Source organism: Triturus cristatus, chromosome 7 (genome assembly GCF_964204655.1).
Source record: "Triturus cristatus chromosome 7, aTriCri1.1, whole genome shotgun sequence".
NCBI lineage: Eukaryota > Metazoa > Chordata > Amphibia > Caudata > Salamandridae > Triturus > Triturus cristatus.
In genome coordinates, this window is record NC_140590.1 from 433,895,790 (window position 1) to 433,914,890 (window position 19,101).

At 42.4% G+C, this 19,101-nt stretch overlaps 1 protein-coding gene across 3 annotated transcripts in view; it reads right to left on the reverse strand.

The window, feature by feature from the left end:
• The window catches only part of LOC146809885 (myosin-3), an 85,240-nt gene that overhangs the window by 58,674 nt on the left and 7,465 nt on the right, over nt 1-19,101 (reverse strand). For all 3 annotated transcript variants that reach the window (XR_014966503.1, XR_014966502.1, XM_085616732.1), the window contains exons 6-11: nt 16,742-16,769; nt 13,629-13,746; nt 10,997-11,089; nt 6,983-7,046; nt 6,794-6,892; nt 3,614-3,717 (exon numbers count right to left, since the gene is read on the reverse strand). Coding sequence is in view for 1 of the 3 variants with exons in the window: in XM_085616732.1 (XP_085472858.1) it covers nt 3,614-3,717; nt 6,794-6,892; nt 6,983-7,046; nt 10,997-11,089; nt 13,629-13,746; nt 16,742-16,769 (506 nt within the window). In the remaining 2 variants the exon portion in view is untranslated. The remainder of the gene's footprint in view (nt 1-3,613; nt 3,718-6,793; nt 6,893-6,982; nt 7,047-10,996; nt 11,090-13,628; nt 13,747-16,741; nt 16,770-19,101) is intronic.

Below are 19,101 nucleotides of genomic sequence, written 5' to 3' on the forward strand. Positions count from 1 at the left end.
AACACTGAATAAATATGTGAGAGCTGCATAGTCGCTCAGATCTGCTGCCTGAAACTACAAGGAAAAGATGGACTGCCGTGCTGGAATCTGGATTTGCACCCAAAGGCCCACTCTCCGAATGACTGTGCCTGCTGCAAAATCTGGTGCTACATCCCTGGGGACTATTCTTTCCTTCAAGTAGGATTAAGAATAAGAAGTGAACTCCCTGCAAGCTACAGGGTAAGGGAGCCCACCTGCATCAACTCCACAAAGTGTCCCCATCCTAGTGCTTCCAGGTGAACTTTTAAGGATCTGTCAGATGTATTGAGGGATTTGTAGTACAGATATCCTAGAGATCATCTAGGAGATTCCAGGCATTTGTATTGGTGATTTGAACACTTTGAACTTACAAGGAGACCTTCAGGAAGCACCTCCTGAAGTTTGGAGAACTTTGGAGAACTTTTGTGAAAAAGCTCCATGAGGTGACCGACCCCATGTTGAGAGTCAAGCCAATTACCTTCAACCGCGACCCAGATAGGTTTTCAGGTTCGTCCCACAGAAAGCTCCAGAGCTTCAGACTTCCAGGATTTGACAGGGCCTCAAGGAAAGTCAAGGCGGCTAACCCCCTCCGAATCCAGCCTGTTGTGGATAGTCTGAATAAAAAGCTCCAGAAAAGTATTTAAGTGTGAAGGTAAAATTTTGACCGGGGCCTCCAGCCTAGTGTATCGCTCTGTCGCAGTATGTCTCAAACTTTGTCCCAGGCAAGTGCGACCAGGTGCCCAGTGTGGCACTATAGGTTTTTAAGCACTATAAAGGGGTTAGTCTTTAAAAATTCACATCTTCGGATTCCTACATTGGATTTTTGTTGTTTTGGTGTCTATTTGTTTATAACAATATTGCCTATTTTTATGAATTGGTGTGGAATTTTTATTGAGGGTTATGTGTTACTTATTTGATGTATTGGTGTTTTTAAATGCTTTACACTCCTGTCTCCTAAGTTAGGCCTAACTGCTTGTTGTCAGCTACCAAGGGTTGAGCCAGGGGCTGATTTACTGAGACCTTTACTGGATGCTATACAGTGTTAGTGTACTTACACCTGGGCATAACCCACTTTCCAACACAAACATAAAAAATGTTGTCCCTACTTTACCTTTCTGTCCCCCATGACCAATCTCCTCAAAATTTGGGATAAGAATTCCATTGTGGCCTAATACATTAGTTTAAATTTAGTGAATATTCGTCAAATGCAGCCAACGTTGAAAGTGATAAAAATGGACGCAGCAAGTCTCCCTCGACTAAAGAATACTTATCTTCAATTGTGTAATAAACAGAACCTGTTTCAAGACTTTTGCTGCCCAGGGAAAAATTGCATTTTGTTGCAGCTCTCCGAAAATTGGCCCAGATGTCAAGCTTCTAAGAGCAATCGGCATCTTCTTGCTGATGGTGTCAAAGATAACTGCCTGCCTTGCTTAATTTAGCACATACCAAGATGTAACATCAAGACTTGACAGAACATCTGTTCAGTAGCTGAGGAAGGAGAAGTTACAATCAACACCGTTATTGGAAAGGGCCTGTTTGCATTTTTAAAGTGAGGCAGCGTGGCACAGCATGGATAGGGCTGTGTTTTAACAAAAATGTTTCAGGTCTGATCTAAACATTGCTTGCGTTATGATGTTTGAGGTCCAATATATATCTATAATGTCAATTAGAGAAATGGCAAAACAAAATAGCACATTACGTATATTGCCATATCAAACACACTGTGGCCATCATTAATATGGTATGATAATTTCCGATATGTTCTATAACTCTTGCTACCGCACATATGAGAATTATGAGTTTTGCATGTTTTATTGCACCTGGTCTGCCCTCCAATAATTTCCGGCTGGTCAAACCTGACAGAATTGAAAGGAAGGACCAGGCCCAAAGTTCTGTGATATGGAAATGTTAGTGTGACAGAATACCCATGTTCTGCCCATTTTAGGAAAACATATGTAATAGACGCTATTTATCAGACCTGATAAATAAGGTTTCCCTTTGTTTTACTACACTTGGCCCCCTGATGGCCTATATGTGCTTTAGTACAGCAGATCAGTAATGAAAACTTTTAAAAGAAAATACTGGCATCATGACAGAGGGCTAATGTCAAACGAGTGTTGTAATAGCTAGAAAGGCTCATTAACCCCTTCCCCGCTCATGGCGGAACCGCTCCGTCATGAGCCACGGTTGCCGTGTGCTCATTACGGAGCGGTTCCGTCATGCCACGGCCGTTGGCGGCCGCTCCGCCTACGCGGCGCTGTTTCCCCGCCTGTGCGGGGGGACAACACAACTGGGCGGAGTCATGACGGAACCGCTCCGTCATGAGCACAGCTCAACCGTGGCTCATGACGGAGTGGCTCCGTCATGAGCACAGCGCCACCGCGCTGCCCCCCCCCCCGCACCCCCCAGCGCTGCGGCGGAATTCCCGCCGCAGCGAAGGGGTTAAATGAGCATTTTGGATATAGACGCAGATTATAATGATTAAATCTAATAAGAGCATACGAAGTGCCAGTCAGCTATCCATATACTTTAGTGTTGCGCTGCTTACAGTTTATTGCGGCTGGAATGATGCCAGAAAGGCTGTGCGGTAACATCGCTGCACGGTAAATCCATTCCTGCATTTTACGTTTTTCCCGGGGTGAATTCACCACTTCAATCTGAGTTGTTTCGGAAAAAAAACTTAAGTATGAAATCCGTTTAACTAATTCTGCACAGTTTCCCCTTTTCTGCCTCTTCTTCCCATAGACATTCCTTCATACATACGTGGAGGAATCTGTGTGTGGATAAATCATTGAAAGCAAGGTTACCCCACAACTAGTCATCTGGAGTCAGGAGCAAGCACTGGTCAGAACAACCGCAACTCGACATTAATGCCTTGGTGTCTATCATGAGCCTAATGTTGTGTCAAAGTACTGTTGCTTTCTCTGTCAGCATTACACAGCAAACGGTCATAGGCATGCAATACTTGCATAGGTAGTGTTTAACAAGATTTTGCTGTTTTAAAGACCCCTGTATCCAGTGGCGGCTCCTCCGCTAAGGCGGATGAGTGTCTCCCCACTGTTTTGAAGCAGTGAAAGAAAGAAAATATAAAATGATAATAACATAGTTATTATCATTTTATTTTGTCCTGCTGCTGCAGCTTTGCGCGATAGGACAGGGCTGCTCTGCTCACAGAGCAGGGCAGGGTAGGAGTGGTAGCACACTCCTAAGTATGCAATGACTGTTAGGCCAGCCCAAGACGGACTTCGCATGTTCTCCATGCAGGCTGCATTACAGCCTGCGTGAAGAACATGCCAGACCCCCAGTCCCTGGCTGAGGGCCGAACTACGGCACTCAGAACAATCACAATGCTGCATTGCAGCATTGTGATTGGTCTGGGGAGCCTGGCTGCTTCCTGTTCCATTCCCGACACTAGGAGAGACGATGGAGAGACACGGCAGTAGGGTACGTTTTTTCTTTTTTTTTATATCCCGTTACCCCCTCCTCGCCCCCTGTCCCGCCTCCCCCGATCCGTGCCAGCCTCCACTGCCCGTATCCCCAATGGTTCTCTCTTGAGCAGGTCATGTGTACAATCCCAGAGATATCGAGTACTTACATCTGTTGCCATCAGTTCTTCGCTGTCGTCAATGCTGGCCACAGTGATCTGCCCGTGACTGACCATCGGGTAGTCGTAGGGATTGGTGGTAATAAGGAGCATGTCTGAAAGGAAGAAAAGGCGATATAGCAATGTACAAAAGAAGGCAGATTTCCTGACACGTTAGTAATGTGTACAAGCCTGTTACGCACATGAACTCAGCTCTACATAGACATTATTTGGTAGCTGAGATGTGGGAGCTGATAATGGTGAGATGTTTGTCCTGCATTGTTTTCTCAGGGTTTTATATGCCATTCGAATAGCATGCCCACACTTCTCACAATGGACATAAATCCGGCCTCAACATGTCATCGAGAAGGCCGTCAACAAACAACTGACCAGCTTCCTCGAGGAGAACAGCATCCTAGACCCGTCCCAGTCCGGGGTCCGCAGCAACCACAGCACCGAAACTGCCCTCAACGCCGCCACAGATGACAACAGGACCCTGCTAGACAGCGGAGAAACTGCGGCCCGCATCCTCCTGGACCTGTCAGACGCATTCGACACGGTCTGCCACCGCACACTACGAACACGCCTCCATGACGCCGGGATCCAAGAGAAGGCCCTGGACTGGACCACCTCCTTCCTCTCCGGCAGGACACAGAGCGTCCTCCTCCCCCCCCCCTTCAGCTCCGAAGCCACCGAGATCATCTGCGGCGTACCCCAGGGCTCTTCCCTCAGCCCAACGCTGTTCAACATCTACATGGCACCATTCGCCCACGTCACCCGACTGCATGACCTCAACATTATCTCCTATGCCGACGACACCCAGCTGATCCTCTCCCTCACCAAGGACCCCCACACCGCCAAAACCAACCTCCACGAAGGAATGAAGGCTGTCGCCCAATTTATGAGGAACAGCCGACTGAAGCCGAACTCGAAAAGACAGAGGTCCTCATCCTCTTCAGCCTGGAACGACTCCTGGTGGTCGACCGCACTGGGAACAGCTCCAACGCCCACCGACCACGCATGCAACCTAGGGGTCATCCTCGACTCCACCCTCTCAATGACCAAGCAGGTCAACGCCGTCTCCTCCTCCTGCTTCAACACCCTCCGCATGCTCTGCAAGATCTACAGGTGGATTCCCACCGAAACAAGAAGAACGGTCACCCAGGCCCTCGTCAGCAGCAGGCTGGACTACGGAAACACCCTCTACGCAGGAGCCTCGGCCAAACTCCTGAAACGGCTTCAACGCATCCAGAACGCCTCTGCACGCCTGATCCTTGACATCCCTCACTGCAGCCACATCACACCCCACCTTAGAGACATACACTGGCTCCCCATCAACAAGAGGATGACCTTCAAGCTCCTCACCCACACACACAAGGCACTCCACAACACCGGACCAGCGTACCTCAACAGTCGACTCAGCTTCTACACCCCCACCCGCCAGCTCTGCTCGGCAGACCTCGCCCTGGCCACAGTCCCCCGCATCCGAAGAGTGACCTCCGGCGGCAGATCGTTCTCCCACCTCGTTGCCAAGACCTGGAACACCCTCCCTATCCACCTACGGCAGACCAAAGACCTGCTGTCCTTCAGATGACTCCTCAAGACCTGGCTCTTCGAGCAGCAGCAGCATCCCCCACCCCCCAGCACCTTGAGACCCTCACAGGTAAGTAGCGTGCTTTACAAATGCTATGATTGATTACAAATGCTATGATTAAAATGTAGACAGATGCAACATTGGTAATGGAGCAGGTCAATGCCACTAGTAAATGGGTAGGCTCCAGTCTTTTCTAGATTACTATCAACAATCAGCCATACTAAAGTTTACACTTAACATATACAAATGATCTGTGTGATGCCTGAGGGATTGAGTCGGTTGCCCATGTTGTCCAACTTTTAACTGGAGCCTCTGGGGGTCGGGTTTGGTGAGTCCTGGTCTGCACTGCAATCATAGCACAAAGGTATACCAAATATACAGATATACCTTCACTCCAAGACAATGATCTTCAGAAACAAAGGTTGAGCTTCATGACCTTTTCTCAGGCTTATTCCATTTAAAGTAAATACATTTTCTTGTTACCCTTGTCATGAAGATTTACCACATAACCTGGTAAGGATAATTAGCAGCAAACTAGGCCATCCCCTCACTGGTCTCCTAAGCACTTTTATAAGGTTTCCTGCTAGGATATAAACTGTGGTGTGACCCCCACATAACTGCTCCTTCAGCCCAATTATTGTATCTGCTACGAAAGATCCAGAAATGCATGTAACCCACTAATCACTACATCCCACATTGCATTCTAGGACTGAGTATATTAACACTCTACTGACTGGATTCTCAGATTAGGCAAATAGGGTCGATACAATGCAGTCCACCGTATCGCATGCTGTCGTGCTTTGGACCACATGACTGCAATTTAGGAACCGTGCACTATCTCAGCCTGGAAACTAAGAGCCAGATTTAGATGTTGGCGGACAGGTTACTCCTCACAGAGGTGACGGATATCTCATCCACCAAGATGTAAATCAGGCACTAAGTCTGTCTTCAATACTGTATCCTCACTTTCAGTGGAATTCATTTACACTAGCCAATGGACCTTATCAAATAACAGTCACACCTGAAAGCACCAGATCTGTCTTAAGAGAAATCATACTTTAGCTATAAAAACTGCTCCTCCGAAGGCGGCATTGCCTCTTTAACATTCTCAGACTGTGCAACGCAAAATCTAAAGCCCTCTCTCTGTCCCTCCAATATAACACCAAGTGCAATGACTTCCACCAGTCATTAACACACCTACACCTCATTGTGCACATACACAACCCACATATAGACATTATACCCTGTACATCATGCTCCACTCAATGCTAACCACACACTCTCTGTATAACACAAACACATACTAGATGCATTAACACAACACACAAGAATTCAACTCACACACTACTCAAACATCCCAGACACACAGTTAACACACTATTTCCAATTCCAGTAGCAAGTGTGTGCAACAATGTTAATGTCAAGACTGGTGGATTCACGTGTGCTGTGTTTCATAGCAAAGAAATAACATTTCACACAATGACAGTTTCCATGTGTGTACATTTAGTCATACAGAGACCTATAGGTATTTCCAGACAACTTGCAAATAGGACAATATTGCACTTTATATCATAGACTTTGAATGCCCAATCACTTACCAATCAGTTCAGGCTTCTTATTTGATGTTATCTGGTAAAAGATGTGGTAGCTTCTTTCAGCTTGCAACTGGAAAGTGACTCTAGACTTTTCCAGCAAATCTACAGCAGAGATATAACATTGTCACTTCACAGCAAATCAACGATCTAATTTAGAGACTAAAGTAAGCAACACAGAAAAAAGCAACTTACACGTTTCTATGTCAGCAGAAGCCAGCTTCCCCGTGGTGCCGAAATGAATTCGAATGAATTTACCCTGTTATGAGGTGAAAAACGATAAGACACAAGTTTAACATTTTCCATCACGAATGCAATGTTTATTTATTAGTTCAGTTTAAAAAAGATGTTTACTTTCTTAACTTAATGACCACTTTTATGGAACATCATCTCGCTGCACTGAAAATCACACCATCTGCAGGAAATACATCCTTGGGTTTAATCTTTCCCCAGAATATTTCACATACCCATATTTTGCAAAATATCAAAGTCGTGCCTTGCCACTCTAGCTGCGTGATATATATCAATGAATGTGTAGCAGTTTAGCGATGAGAGAGATCCAGCTCCATCAGGGCATAAATCATATCTTCATAGATAAACTGGCAAACAAGCCATTAAAAGGAATGGCAGCACCTGGTTACAGATTGGAAGTGGTTGTCTTTACTCTGTTATCACTTAAGTCTGTGAGGGATTGTAGTGGATGTGCAATGAAAAGGCAGGTAAGCAGGTTTGATTCCCCCACGAGCTGTACAGATCGCCCTTCTACCCGAACTATTGTATAAGGTGATGGAATGTACCACCAGCGGAAAAAGGGTGTTACAATCATGACAAAACTCAGCACATAACGAGAGTTCAGAACATGAACAATGTACATCAAAACTATTCTAAAGCAATGTATTGTTATTGCCCTGAAGCATGTGCACATATTCAATACATGTCAAGTCAATTATGCGATATACTTTCAAAAGAGCCAATGATAAAATAGGATAACCTACAGGTGAAATAGGATTTTATGAGTACTTGAGTGAAAGAGCACAACATTCTGCCCGATCCACAATATAGGATTATGGCCCGGACGGCTGTGGCCAATGATGGTGCGGATGGGGGTTGAGCCCACATTAGTCACTTTCTTGCGTGATTTGCACGATGGCCTTTCGGTATCAGTTAGATACGGCGCCAATGGGGAATACACATCGCACTTTAACTTGAAGCATGGGGTCTGGCAGGATTGTATACTTGCACCTTTTTTGTTCATTTTTTATATCAATTGTTTGGAATCAGTTTTAACAGAAGTAACCTTGGATGTTCCTAGGGCAGGAGGACATCAGATCCCTGCTCTGCTTTATGCAAATTACATGGTTTTAATTGTGTGCACTTCTAGGGGATTACTATGTCTTTTAGATCTTGTTAATGGTTTTATGAAAAGCCTTGATCTTTCCATTAATCTCTCAAAATCTCATGTGATGGTGTTTAGCTCAAATAAGAATAAAAGCAAGAAATTTGTGGTGAAGGGGCAATATGTCAGCAAGTTTGACAATTTTCGATACATGGGCATCCAATTGGATTCCTGTCTTAATTGGTACCCGCTGATTAACCACAACATAATGTTCTTCAACAGGGCTATCGATAGCATTAGTAATTTTTCTTGTGGCTAGGGCACACTCATTTTAAGACAGTTTTGAATATTTTCAAAGCTAAATGCATTCCCGTATACATTTATGGGTTTGGGCTACGGGCCCATTGCTTCCATCCAATTAGCAGAAAACAAGTGTTTTAGGGAGCTCTTAATGATCCTACAAAGTACACCCAGTGAGGTAGCCCACGAAGAAATGGGCACCGGTTACGTTTCTGACTTTATTCCCCTTCGCTCTAGCTTCTCTGGCTTTCAGTTAGGATTAAGGGTCAAGCTGGGGTTTAATAGATTGTTTATGATTGCATTTCCTTGGATAATTCGTTACAAACCCCCTAGCTGTATTATATCTCATCTAGCCTGAAAACCCTTGGGAGGCCTGAGCTTTTCTTTGAATCAGGTTGTATCGTTAAAACTGGTTTTACTTGGGTTAAACGGGCCTTTAGTGGCAAGGTGGTAGCAAGTACTCAGTACGTCACTCTATATTGGTCAAAACTATGAGTGGCATGGAACCTTATCTAAATATTAATATGTCTAGCTACCATTGAAGCCATTTTAGGCTCAGTCTTCTTTCCACTGCATATATCCCCCAGCTGTTGCTGCTACAAAGATTCTGGTTTAACTGGATGTATAGGAGATAATGTCTCCATCACTGATACTTTGCATATAGTCATGATCTGCCCTAGGTATAGTAATTCGTATCACAAATTTTTACACCCCTTTTTGCTATCTATGAATTTTAATCAAGTGAGCCCACTGCTATTATTTTTACAGTTTTTATCTGTGGAAATGTGGATTTTCCTGATCAGTTATGTCCCCTATCTTGGACCCCAACGGTTCTATATGCATGTTACAAGTACATGTATGTTCTCTCCAGTTCCAGTTTTGAAGACGCAAATACATGTGCGGCCACCGTCAACATGTTCTCTGTCAGATCCGCCATCAATGGGCCGGATAGTTAATTCCTAAATAGGAAAGGCCACCGACTTTATATGGCTAAGTTACTCCATTTTTACAGTTCAGGCGAGTAGGCCCGATTCTGTCCTCAAAGCCTTTCCCTGCTCTCTGTCTCTGACAGCTTCAGCTTGAGCTCGCATCTGTATCCATGAACTTTGTCCTACTCCCTGTGCAGCTAACGGTGCCTGCCTCGGCCAGTTTTCGCCTGTCTGCCAAGAAGTTGTATTTCACCTTCGAATTATCTATTTTGCTCTCCAGCCGATGCATTCCTGTCCTGTGATTTAGGTAAACATTTCCTTTAGCTCACAAGCAAAGGACTCAGCCTTTCCGTCCTCCTGCAAGTGATTCATAGTCCTGTTGCCATGGAAAGTTTTCTGCCCCTCGCATCTCATATAGACACTTAGACGCTTGTACACGCACACAGTCAGTATAGAATAGATTCTGTCCGAGAGTCCTTCCTTGTGGATAACATAGTTCTTTAAACATAGGATGTTAGATATGATTTGGGATTAGGATGACTTGACCCCAGACTTCTCGTCTCCACATGTAGAGCTAAATGTCAAGTCCCCTTCACCCCCTAGTTGCACGTCAATTACACGTCATGCTGCCGCGCGCGCATCTATGCCAAGTATTATCTTATAGATCCACCTATGCCTGATAATTCTAACCAATCATGTTTCTTTTATTCCTTATTACGCCTAGTTTCGATTATGTCACTGTCACGTCATTTTTCTTATCAAATGTTACGCCTTCTACATTCGTTTCATTGTAATGTACTTATTATAAAAATACATGTCTGTTAATAAATTATTGTACTTCACTTCCTGAACCTTCGTGGTGACGGAACCTGAGGGCCGCGACTCGAGTCGGCCATTTTGAATGGAATAAAGCCCATTAGAAAACCTCTTATACCACGGATTCTGCCTCTCGTTATTTTGAGCTATTTTACTTTAATTTAAGATTCCGCATGAAATTCAGTCAGGTAATATTTATTTTATTTACCACATATCTACCCCCCCCAGAGTCTGGTATTTTTTATCATGGTATCTCTCAGGCGTTCTGAAGCTGGGTAAACTGTGACCTCATCAATTCTGTATTGCTGCTTCCGTGTATTTATTGTATCGTTTTGTACTTGACTTATATAATCTTATCTTTAAAATCGGATAAAGGGTATTGATTGATTGATTGATTGATTGATTGATTGATTGACTGATTGATTGAGTATATTGGGTCAGGTATCATAAAATCATAACATGTCATAGAATAATTGTGGCCTAATTCTGGTCCCAAAATTATTGTTTCTTTCTCTGTTTAATCATGGGATACTCGAAAAGGCGCCTGGGAAAGGATTTAAAAATACAATTGCCCTTGTCAAACCTCTATCAAAGCATCTCTTTAAAAGGTATCTTATGGCACTAATACACATATGAAATCAAATTGATGCAAAGCATGTGGCTTTTGGCTGTATGCTGTATAAAGATGTTTCAAATGGTTTCCTAATTTAAATGTTTAATCATTTTTGTGGGTGCTATGCCCCCTACAGTGCCCCCCTCCACCGTCTTATTCTGAGAATTGCTCACAGAAACTATACAATTCAGATTTGGTTTGCATGGTGAACTTACAAATCGTGATGAGTTGTCATTTCTCACGGTCTTGGCATTCCCAAAAGCTTCCAAGAGTGGGTTAGCTGAAATGATTTGATCTTCCAATGTACCCTTAAAAGTATTACAAATATATGTTACAATAATCTTGTTGCAGATAACAGCTAGCAAAACAATAGAGAACAAATTATAAAAAATATGTAACATTTATCTATGACATGTATGGAGCCTTATCATCAAATCACTAAACAATACTTTTAGTACATACATTTGACACTAGTTTCAAATACAGTGACTGGTTGAAATGATACCTATACATATTGTCTCTGGAACTATTGTCATACAATTACCAATCTTTACAAAAACATTACTCATATTAGCTCTAATTTTTTTATTCTAAAACGGGCCCTTTTTTTAAACCAACTGAAGAAATTGCTGCTTTTTATGTGAAGTTCACAATCTTTTTTATGAACAAGTAAAAATTGTAATATGTTACCATATGTTGTAATCATTTGAAAAACACATTACCTAGTTTAATTTCTCTAACTATTATGTAGATTTTGCCATATCAATAACATCATAGAAAACGTTACTTTGCAAGTCTTAGAGTGATTGTACCCTGAACCTAAACTTTGTGTTTAATAAATAAAATTATGATTTTGTTGATGGTTTTAGTTAATCAAATATCACTTGAAAAATGATGTCTCAACAGAATTAAACAAACCCTATTTATAATTGTTTTTTTATAATTGGCTATGTATTTTCAATTCAAATATATGTTTATTATTGACTTTAACAAATCTTCCAAGCATTTCAATAATTCACTAAAGAGTAACTTATACATATTTTCCTATTATGGGCCAATTGCAAATTTGACATAAAAAACAATACATTAAAAAACACTTGACTAATGTACTTAACATTCTCAAATCCACTCTTGTTAATAAAGTGCATGTACTAGCCTTCACACATTATACATCCAAAATATCCTCATGGGACACAGAATACTTAGGGCTGAGTTATTTAACAGAGACTCTCCCCACCTCGGGAGAGCCAACAATATGGCGGGGAGCAGGGGGCCAGCGGCACAAACAGGCGTGGCCGCCCTGTCTTGTCTGTGAGGGATTGCCCTAATTGGCTATCCGCGGCCGCTGCCCCGGAAGCACTAAATGCTTCCAGGACAGTGTATGTTGGTCCTGCCCCTATTTAGGCATCTCTTGTTTCCTGCCCGTGGCCTGAGAAGACTCGGTCGCCGTTTGGATGCCACACCACCCCCCGCAGGAACCACGTGCTGCCGGCAGTTTGAGGGCCTCCTCCACTCGGTACTGCCCTGCTGCGAGCCGCGCGGGTTCGAGCTAATACCCACCCACCATCCCCAGAGCAAGGGGCCCACTGGGGTGCTAATAGGGGTCGGGCGAAGAAGGTTTTTTTTAATGATAACAGGGTAAGTATTGTGCTAGTGATTGATCATGACATAGGTGTGGTATTTAATAATGTTTGTTTGGATCTCTTCGTTTGGTTTAGCAGTTGCGGTATTTTGCTTTTCTTGAATTGTCGTATTTAAGTTTGCCGGGTCAGGTCAAGATTGTGGGGACACTTCGGGCCCTTTACAGCATCCTGTTTTACCAAATTTGTTATCTGCGTCCCTGGACTCTCCAAGGAGTGATGCTACCATGTCAAAAGTAGGTGGCAAGGGGTGTTCTGGGCGGTCGCTGACATGCGGTCCTTACGTATCCACAACCCATGCAGTCGCATTTGTGCACAACCTAGCACAGGCTCTTGGAGGACGACAAACCTGGGTGTAGGGGGTGCCCACGGTAAGTATCCTAAGGGCAACCGGGCCCCCTGCACAAGAATTTCAGAGGTTTGAGACATCCACTTAGGGAGGGGAGAGGGAAGTGGGCTCATCCCATAAGGAGGACCCCTGTCTTTTGGGACATAGGAATGGGGTAAAAGAAGGGGCAGAGGCAGTCTTGATCTCACTCAGAACAGTTATGGAATATTTTTGCTGGTTGCACAGGAACAGCCTGGTTATGATTAGGTGATTTCCATGTACTAGAGTCTCCGTTAAGGCTAGGTCACAATTGTAAGCAAATTGTAAATATTGTGGTTACTGTGTAAAAAGGTTAGAAAATGTGTGTTTTATTGTGTGAGAAATTATAATAAATACGCCCAGGGGTCTTATGACCTCTAGCCCAAAGAAATAAGAAATGAGCTCATTGCATTGTTGTGTCATGGGGTCTTTGGGTTATGGTAAGTATTCATATTCATGGGACATCGGCGACTCCCTGGCCATATAGTGTACAGACTTTAAAATATAACATGATGCACAGTATCAATTTACCTATGGCTTAAACTAAGAAGTCGGCTCTCTCTGTGAACCTCTTCCCAAAATCCCTCGATCTCTGCCATTTGGATCGACTCAAACCTCATCTTTATACAGTCTTTTTCACAGAAAATGGGAGGAAATACTAACCAGACACTATGGATTACTAGGTACTTCATAATACTTCTGATACTACTAAATTCACCTTTTTAATTTCAACTGCAATTTGTTAATGTTATTGATTCTTGTAATGCAAATGCAGTTTTTATGCGCATTGATCTTTGCTAATGAAGTGTTAGGAATTACTAAAACTAAGAGGTGAGATACCTTTAAGCCAACTGCTTCCTCCTTCTTCTTTTTGGCCACATCCCCAACAGCTGCAATTGTTGCAAAGTATTGGATGACACGTTTTGTATTGACAGTCTTTCCAGCACCGGATTCTCCACTGTGATAAAAAGTAAACAAATTTAATAATTGGATGTATCTTAGAGTGCTGAAAATGGAAGACCATATCTTGAAAAAATTCTAATAGCAGGAAGCTATATGGCGGAATCCAAACAATCTTTTTTTAGACGTAGCACATAATTGTTACAAAGCCAAGCAATTAATTTTGAAAATATCTCATGCATTGATATATATTGGTTAAGAAAGCGAGAGGGTTGTACTAAATCATTAGACTTCACCTCTGAAAATTTCCTGAAATTTGGAGAAACTTCATGTTATATTCACATTTTATTAAACAATTGAGTGACTACTAACCCTCAAAAACAATGCTTGTGGGAGAAAAAGCACTCACATGTACTTTTTGGAGCAACTCCTTCAAAGTTATTTTTACTTATTTTGAGTAGAAAACAACAAATTGAATTTAGGGAGCAATTTTCTCAATAAACAGGATAATTTCACTGGGCGAAGAAAAAAAAATCTCACAATTTCATACATTGAAACATTATGAATTTCATCCAGTTCCACTGGAGGAACTCTAATTTTGAACACCACAAATGTTCCAAACACCCCCATTAGGGCAATATACTACACTTCAAATGAAATAATGAAAAACATAATTGACGATAACACAAATGGCTTAATTGATTACAGTGATGACATTCAACATGATATTCAGCAATATTATAGCAGAAGACCTTCATCCAGTTTTGAAGTTCATAGTTGTAACTAGCTGTGTGAATGTGAACTTGACTATGTTAACTGAATCCAGAAATCAGATCCTTCTTTGCATGAGGGTTAATATGTTTGTTAAACATTTACCATTTGTAGTACAAAACATTTTAATTAATTGATCTGCAATGCAAATTTTGCTTGCTATGCAGAGCACTTACAGGTGTAATTCAAACACAAATCACTATATAATGGGAGAAAAACTATTGCAAAAGAGTGTTAATTGCTCTCAGAATAAGTTGACAAGATAGCTTCACCCCAGAAATACTATTACATGGGAATTATTCCAGCAAAATGTTGAGAGATAACAAATAACCTCCCTGAATAATGCTACTTAGAATTGTTGCTAAAACAATGTTTACATTAGTAAATTATTTGGGCATAAAAAGTACAACTGGCAAAGGAAATGATATTCCCAGGGAATGGTGCAGCAGAACATGTTCTTGAATGATGGTGCTGCAAAGCACTGTGGATGTAACTTAGAAAATCATTTTATTTCTGAAGGTCAGACCCACAGGTCTGCTTCTTATTCACTTAGTCACAGTGATTAGGCCACACAGGCTCTGAGCAGGCAATTTAAGTATTTCCCCACAATGTGAGGGCATGCATGGTTAATTGACCAGAAGAGTTAAGGTCAGGTCACTCAGTCCTTCTTGTAGTGACCAGTGTGGAGTGAGAGTCATATACCCTGATCATTCTCTGTTACAACCGGTTCTCTAACCCTTCTCTGTATCAGCCTGTGTTGCTGAAACATATTTGGGGGCTTAGAAGACAAGATTCCATCTAACTCTACTGTCTCAGATTGGTTACAGGAAGCCTCTAGCATGTGCTTCTGGAGTTGAGCAATGCAAACAGAGGCATGAAGAAAGATGTGAGGCTTCAGATGAAACTGATGGCATTGATCTTTAATCCCTATGCCCACACCAGTCTTTCTTGAAATATTGAGTATGCAGCATTTTACTTAACCAACTAAGCAAAAATAACTAGCAACTAAAAGTTGATCTAAGTGCAGAATGGAATCATGATACGGCCCCCACATCTTCAAATGAAACTTAAAGAATGGCATTAAAACTAAGGTTAGCAGATGCCTCCATGACACCAGACACCAGTTTCCAGTCCAGGGCTCTCTTTTGATAACTTAATGCATTTTGAGAGTTGTGTTCTTGGTGCACTTCAGATGCACCAATTGTACTAACACACCCCAAAACAACGATGTGTAGAAAGGAAAGCCCAGTAATGGAATATTCCTGATGTCATGCATACATTATAAATAGTCACATATTTACAGATTGTATTAGCACGGATTGGTTCATATCAAGAGCCCAATGGGCACTGTACTCTTACTTCAGTGTGAAAAAGAAAGGAAGCCGACAACTTACTCCCACCAACACCAGAGCATAACCAAGTCATTGCTCATATCCCTTCTACTGACCGAAAGACTACAGTAAAAAACAGGCTCAGCAAGAAGCATCAACAACAATGTCCGAACTCTGAGCCTGATATAGAGTAGGGCTGGCGGTTCACCGGCTTGCCAAGTCATCGGAGGCCTCAGCTCTCTAGCAAAGGAGCTGTCTCCATATTTGGAGATCCCAGCCATCAGACAGGGATGTAAGTGCTTTCAGTGGAGCCCCCATTGTGAGGTCATTAAAGTTTTGCAAAGCAGGGCCATATTTGTTATGTTGCTGCAGGAGCTTGTTTTCAGCAAACATAAATAATGGCCATGCACACAGAGAGATTTCTCACTGTGCATGGGAGCCATTGTGCATTTTCCCTACCAGTGACAACCATGCCTCACATGGCGGTCCCGGATAGGGAATACAAGTGACGTTCACCCTGCCCTACATAGGGTAGAGTACTGTCAGTCTCAACTGAGAGTACTTTGGTGGACCAGCCATCAGGTCAAGGGTTTACGCTGGTGGAGCTATCTGAGTGTCTGCGTTTGTAAACCCAATGCTTCCTCTTGATGTAAACAGAGTGGAAGAATGCTGAGTTTGGAAGGGTGGGGTCACTGTGCCTCTGCTCTAGCAAACTCTAAATTGTCCCCACTCTCTCTTGGCTCTTTGCCCCATCACCCCTCTCTATTTCTCTGCAATTATAGAGATATTTCTAAAATTACCGGTGCCTTAGAACCAAGGAGGCATGCAGCACATGAAAAAGGAATAATAATCATTATAGGATTATATAACTTTGGCCCAGATAAACAGCAGAGCAAAGATGTGATTGGCATTCAAATTGCATTGAAGAATAAAACGTGAGTAAACACTTACGTGATAAGAATTGACTGGTTCTCACGATCTGTTAAAGCAATACAAATATGTATTAGAAAAAAACACAAAGAAGTTCTATGAAAAGCCTCTGTACTGTTCATAACCTTCAATCCGCAAACTTAAAAAAGAAAAGAATGACTGAGCAGATCGATAAGCAGAATACAATCTGCAAGCAATCTACGCATCTGTTGGCCAACCATGCATAAACTGAGATTATATTGAAAAAAATGAGTGAGAAGCTACAACTCGGTGTAGCTGGAAGGGGTGAGTTTTCAAGAATATTTGAAAATGAAATTCACAGACCGAAGACCTAGTTTGAAAATCTTGCATTACTCAAGCCAATCATTGATCTAACCATGGTGGTCCTCTACAAAACAAAGATGTATTTCATGGAATTGTGAAGGCGGTCTAAACATATTCACTGGCCACTGTGTGAACATCTAACAGGCACTGCTTTTTATCTCTGCGAATGAGTGATTATGCTCTTGAATGACTAGTAGGCATTTAAATGAAAAAGTGATGTACTTTGTACAGCTTTGCACCAGGTCTTCTTTCAGAGTCAAAAATGATTGCCCATCCAAAACCAATCCACCTTTTCAGTTCCCTGTAAATATGATGAATTAGAAGTGGGCTCGGTCTGTGGAGCAGGAGAGACTCTATGGGTGGGTGAGCGGAGGAGGGGACCACAATGCAGGCCTGTGGAGAAGCCACAGGTGTGATCCAGGAGAAAGATAGGGGAGTCACGGAAGTGGAATGGCTGTTTAATTGGAGGAGATGGGAGCAAACCTAGCTTCAGATGGCACATCTAAGCCACCAATAGTAACAGATTTGGTAAAGGCAGGAGCCAACTTTGCGCCCATCAGATAATTTGATGTAAAACCCATTTTATATTTTCTCCAGCGACATATTCCGCATGTTTAAGCCCCAACAGCGACAGAGTATAGAAGCAAGCGCACGCCTGTGTGTGCCTGTATGTGCAAGCATACGTATTGGGGGTTTGCAAATATCTTTCAAGATAAATGGTAGGATCCGAACATAATATGGGAGCATGCTCTAGAACAAAACCCATGGCACTCCATCGGAGCTTTCAGCCAGTGGTTGGCGACATACTCCATGATGGTGTGAAACTCATCCCTGGATAGAAGCGTAAAAGAAACTGAACTATATCACTCCTCATCACTACATAAAACATTATTTCAGAACTATGTTTCAAACATTAGCATACACCTTAAATAACTCAGGATTCTGCCCAATTCAAATAAGAACATTTTCCAAAGTTGAAAACCAAAGGGTCAATTACAAAATGGTCATTAAATTGTAACCTGCAGTAATTGTAAGCTACTTCTGGACACAATATATTGGTAAAATGCTGATATTATTTCAAATGGTCGCCTTCTTGCACTCATCCACCCCTAGCCACCCCTTCACAAGTTAACAATCTTGGCATACACATTAATGCAAATCTTGGAATTAATTCCCACGTAGCAGCTTATCCAAGACCTGCTTCTTTCATTAAAAGTCTTTAAGGAAAATGTCCCACTATTTGTATCAGGAACGTATGACCCTGTGATCATTGCACTAATGCAATCTGGTTTTCGATTCCGGAATCGGCTGACTTTTAAATGCTCAGGAAAGCTTCATCACGAGGGACCTCCTGATCCGACCTCTCACCATCACTGTGACCTCAAGATGCACGATTCTATCTGCCTTGTCCTTAAACCTTTCCACTGGCTCCAAGTACATAGATGTATTGTTTTAAAGCTATGTCATTGTACACAAAGATGTTTCACAAATAAATCAGCCTTTCTTGAGGAAAGGTTTACCTGGTTTAAGCCAACCTCACAACTCCATTCTGAGGAAAAGGTGTTTTTTCATAGATCTTAGAGTTAGACCAGCGACATTTGGAAACAACTGGTTTTTGTTGTCTCCAAAAGTCGCTGGTAAACTTTGGACCACTACCTCTGTATTTAAGAGGCATCAACCATCTTCTCTTATTTTGTTTTAAAATGCTGAAGACTTGCTGAGGGCACAAACGGATGCCGGGGAGGAAAAATGTAATTCATGCCTGTGCGCATTCAGAAATATTTATGTTAGCAAATGGGATTAAAGGATCATCTAAAGAGGCATTAAAAAGAGGTCGGAGTGGCCAGTTAATAGATAGAAGAAGTGGTCCCCGTGGTACAGGGATATTCAAGACTTTGGCTATGCAGATAGTGAGAAAGAAAGGATGTAGTGATAAAAAGAACGGACAAAGAAAAAACAGAAGCCTGGACAGAGAAAACGGGTAGAAAGATGGTCCAAGAACATGGACAGAGCGAGGCATAAAAGGGCATAAGAAGAGCAGAGGGAAGGAGACAGAA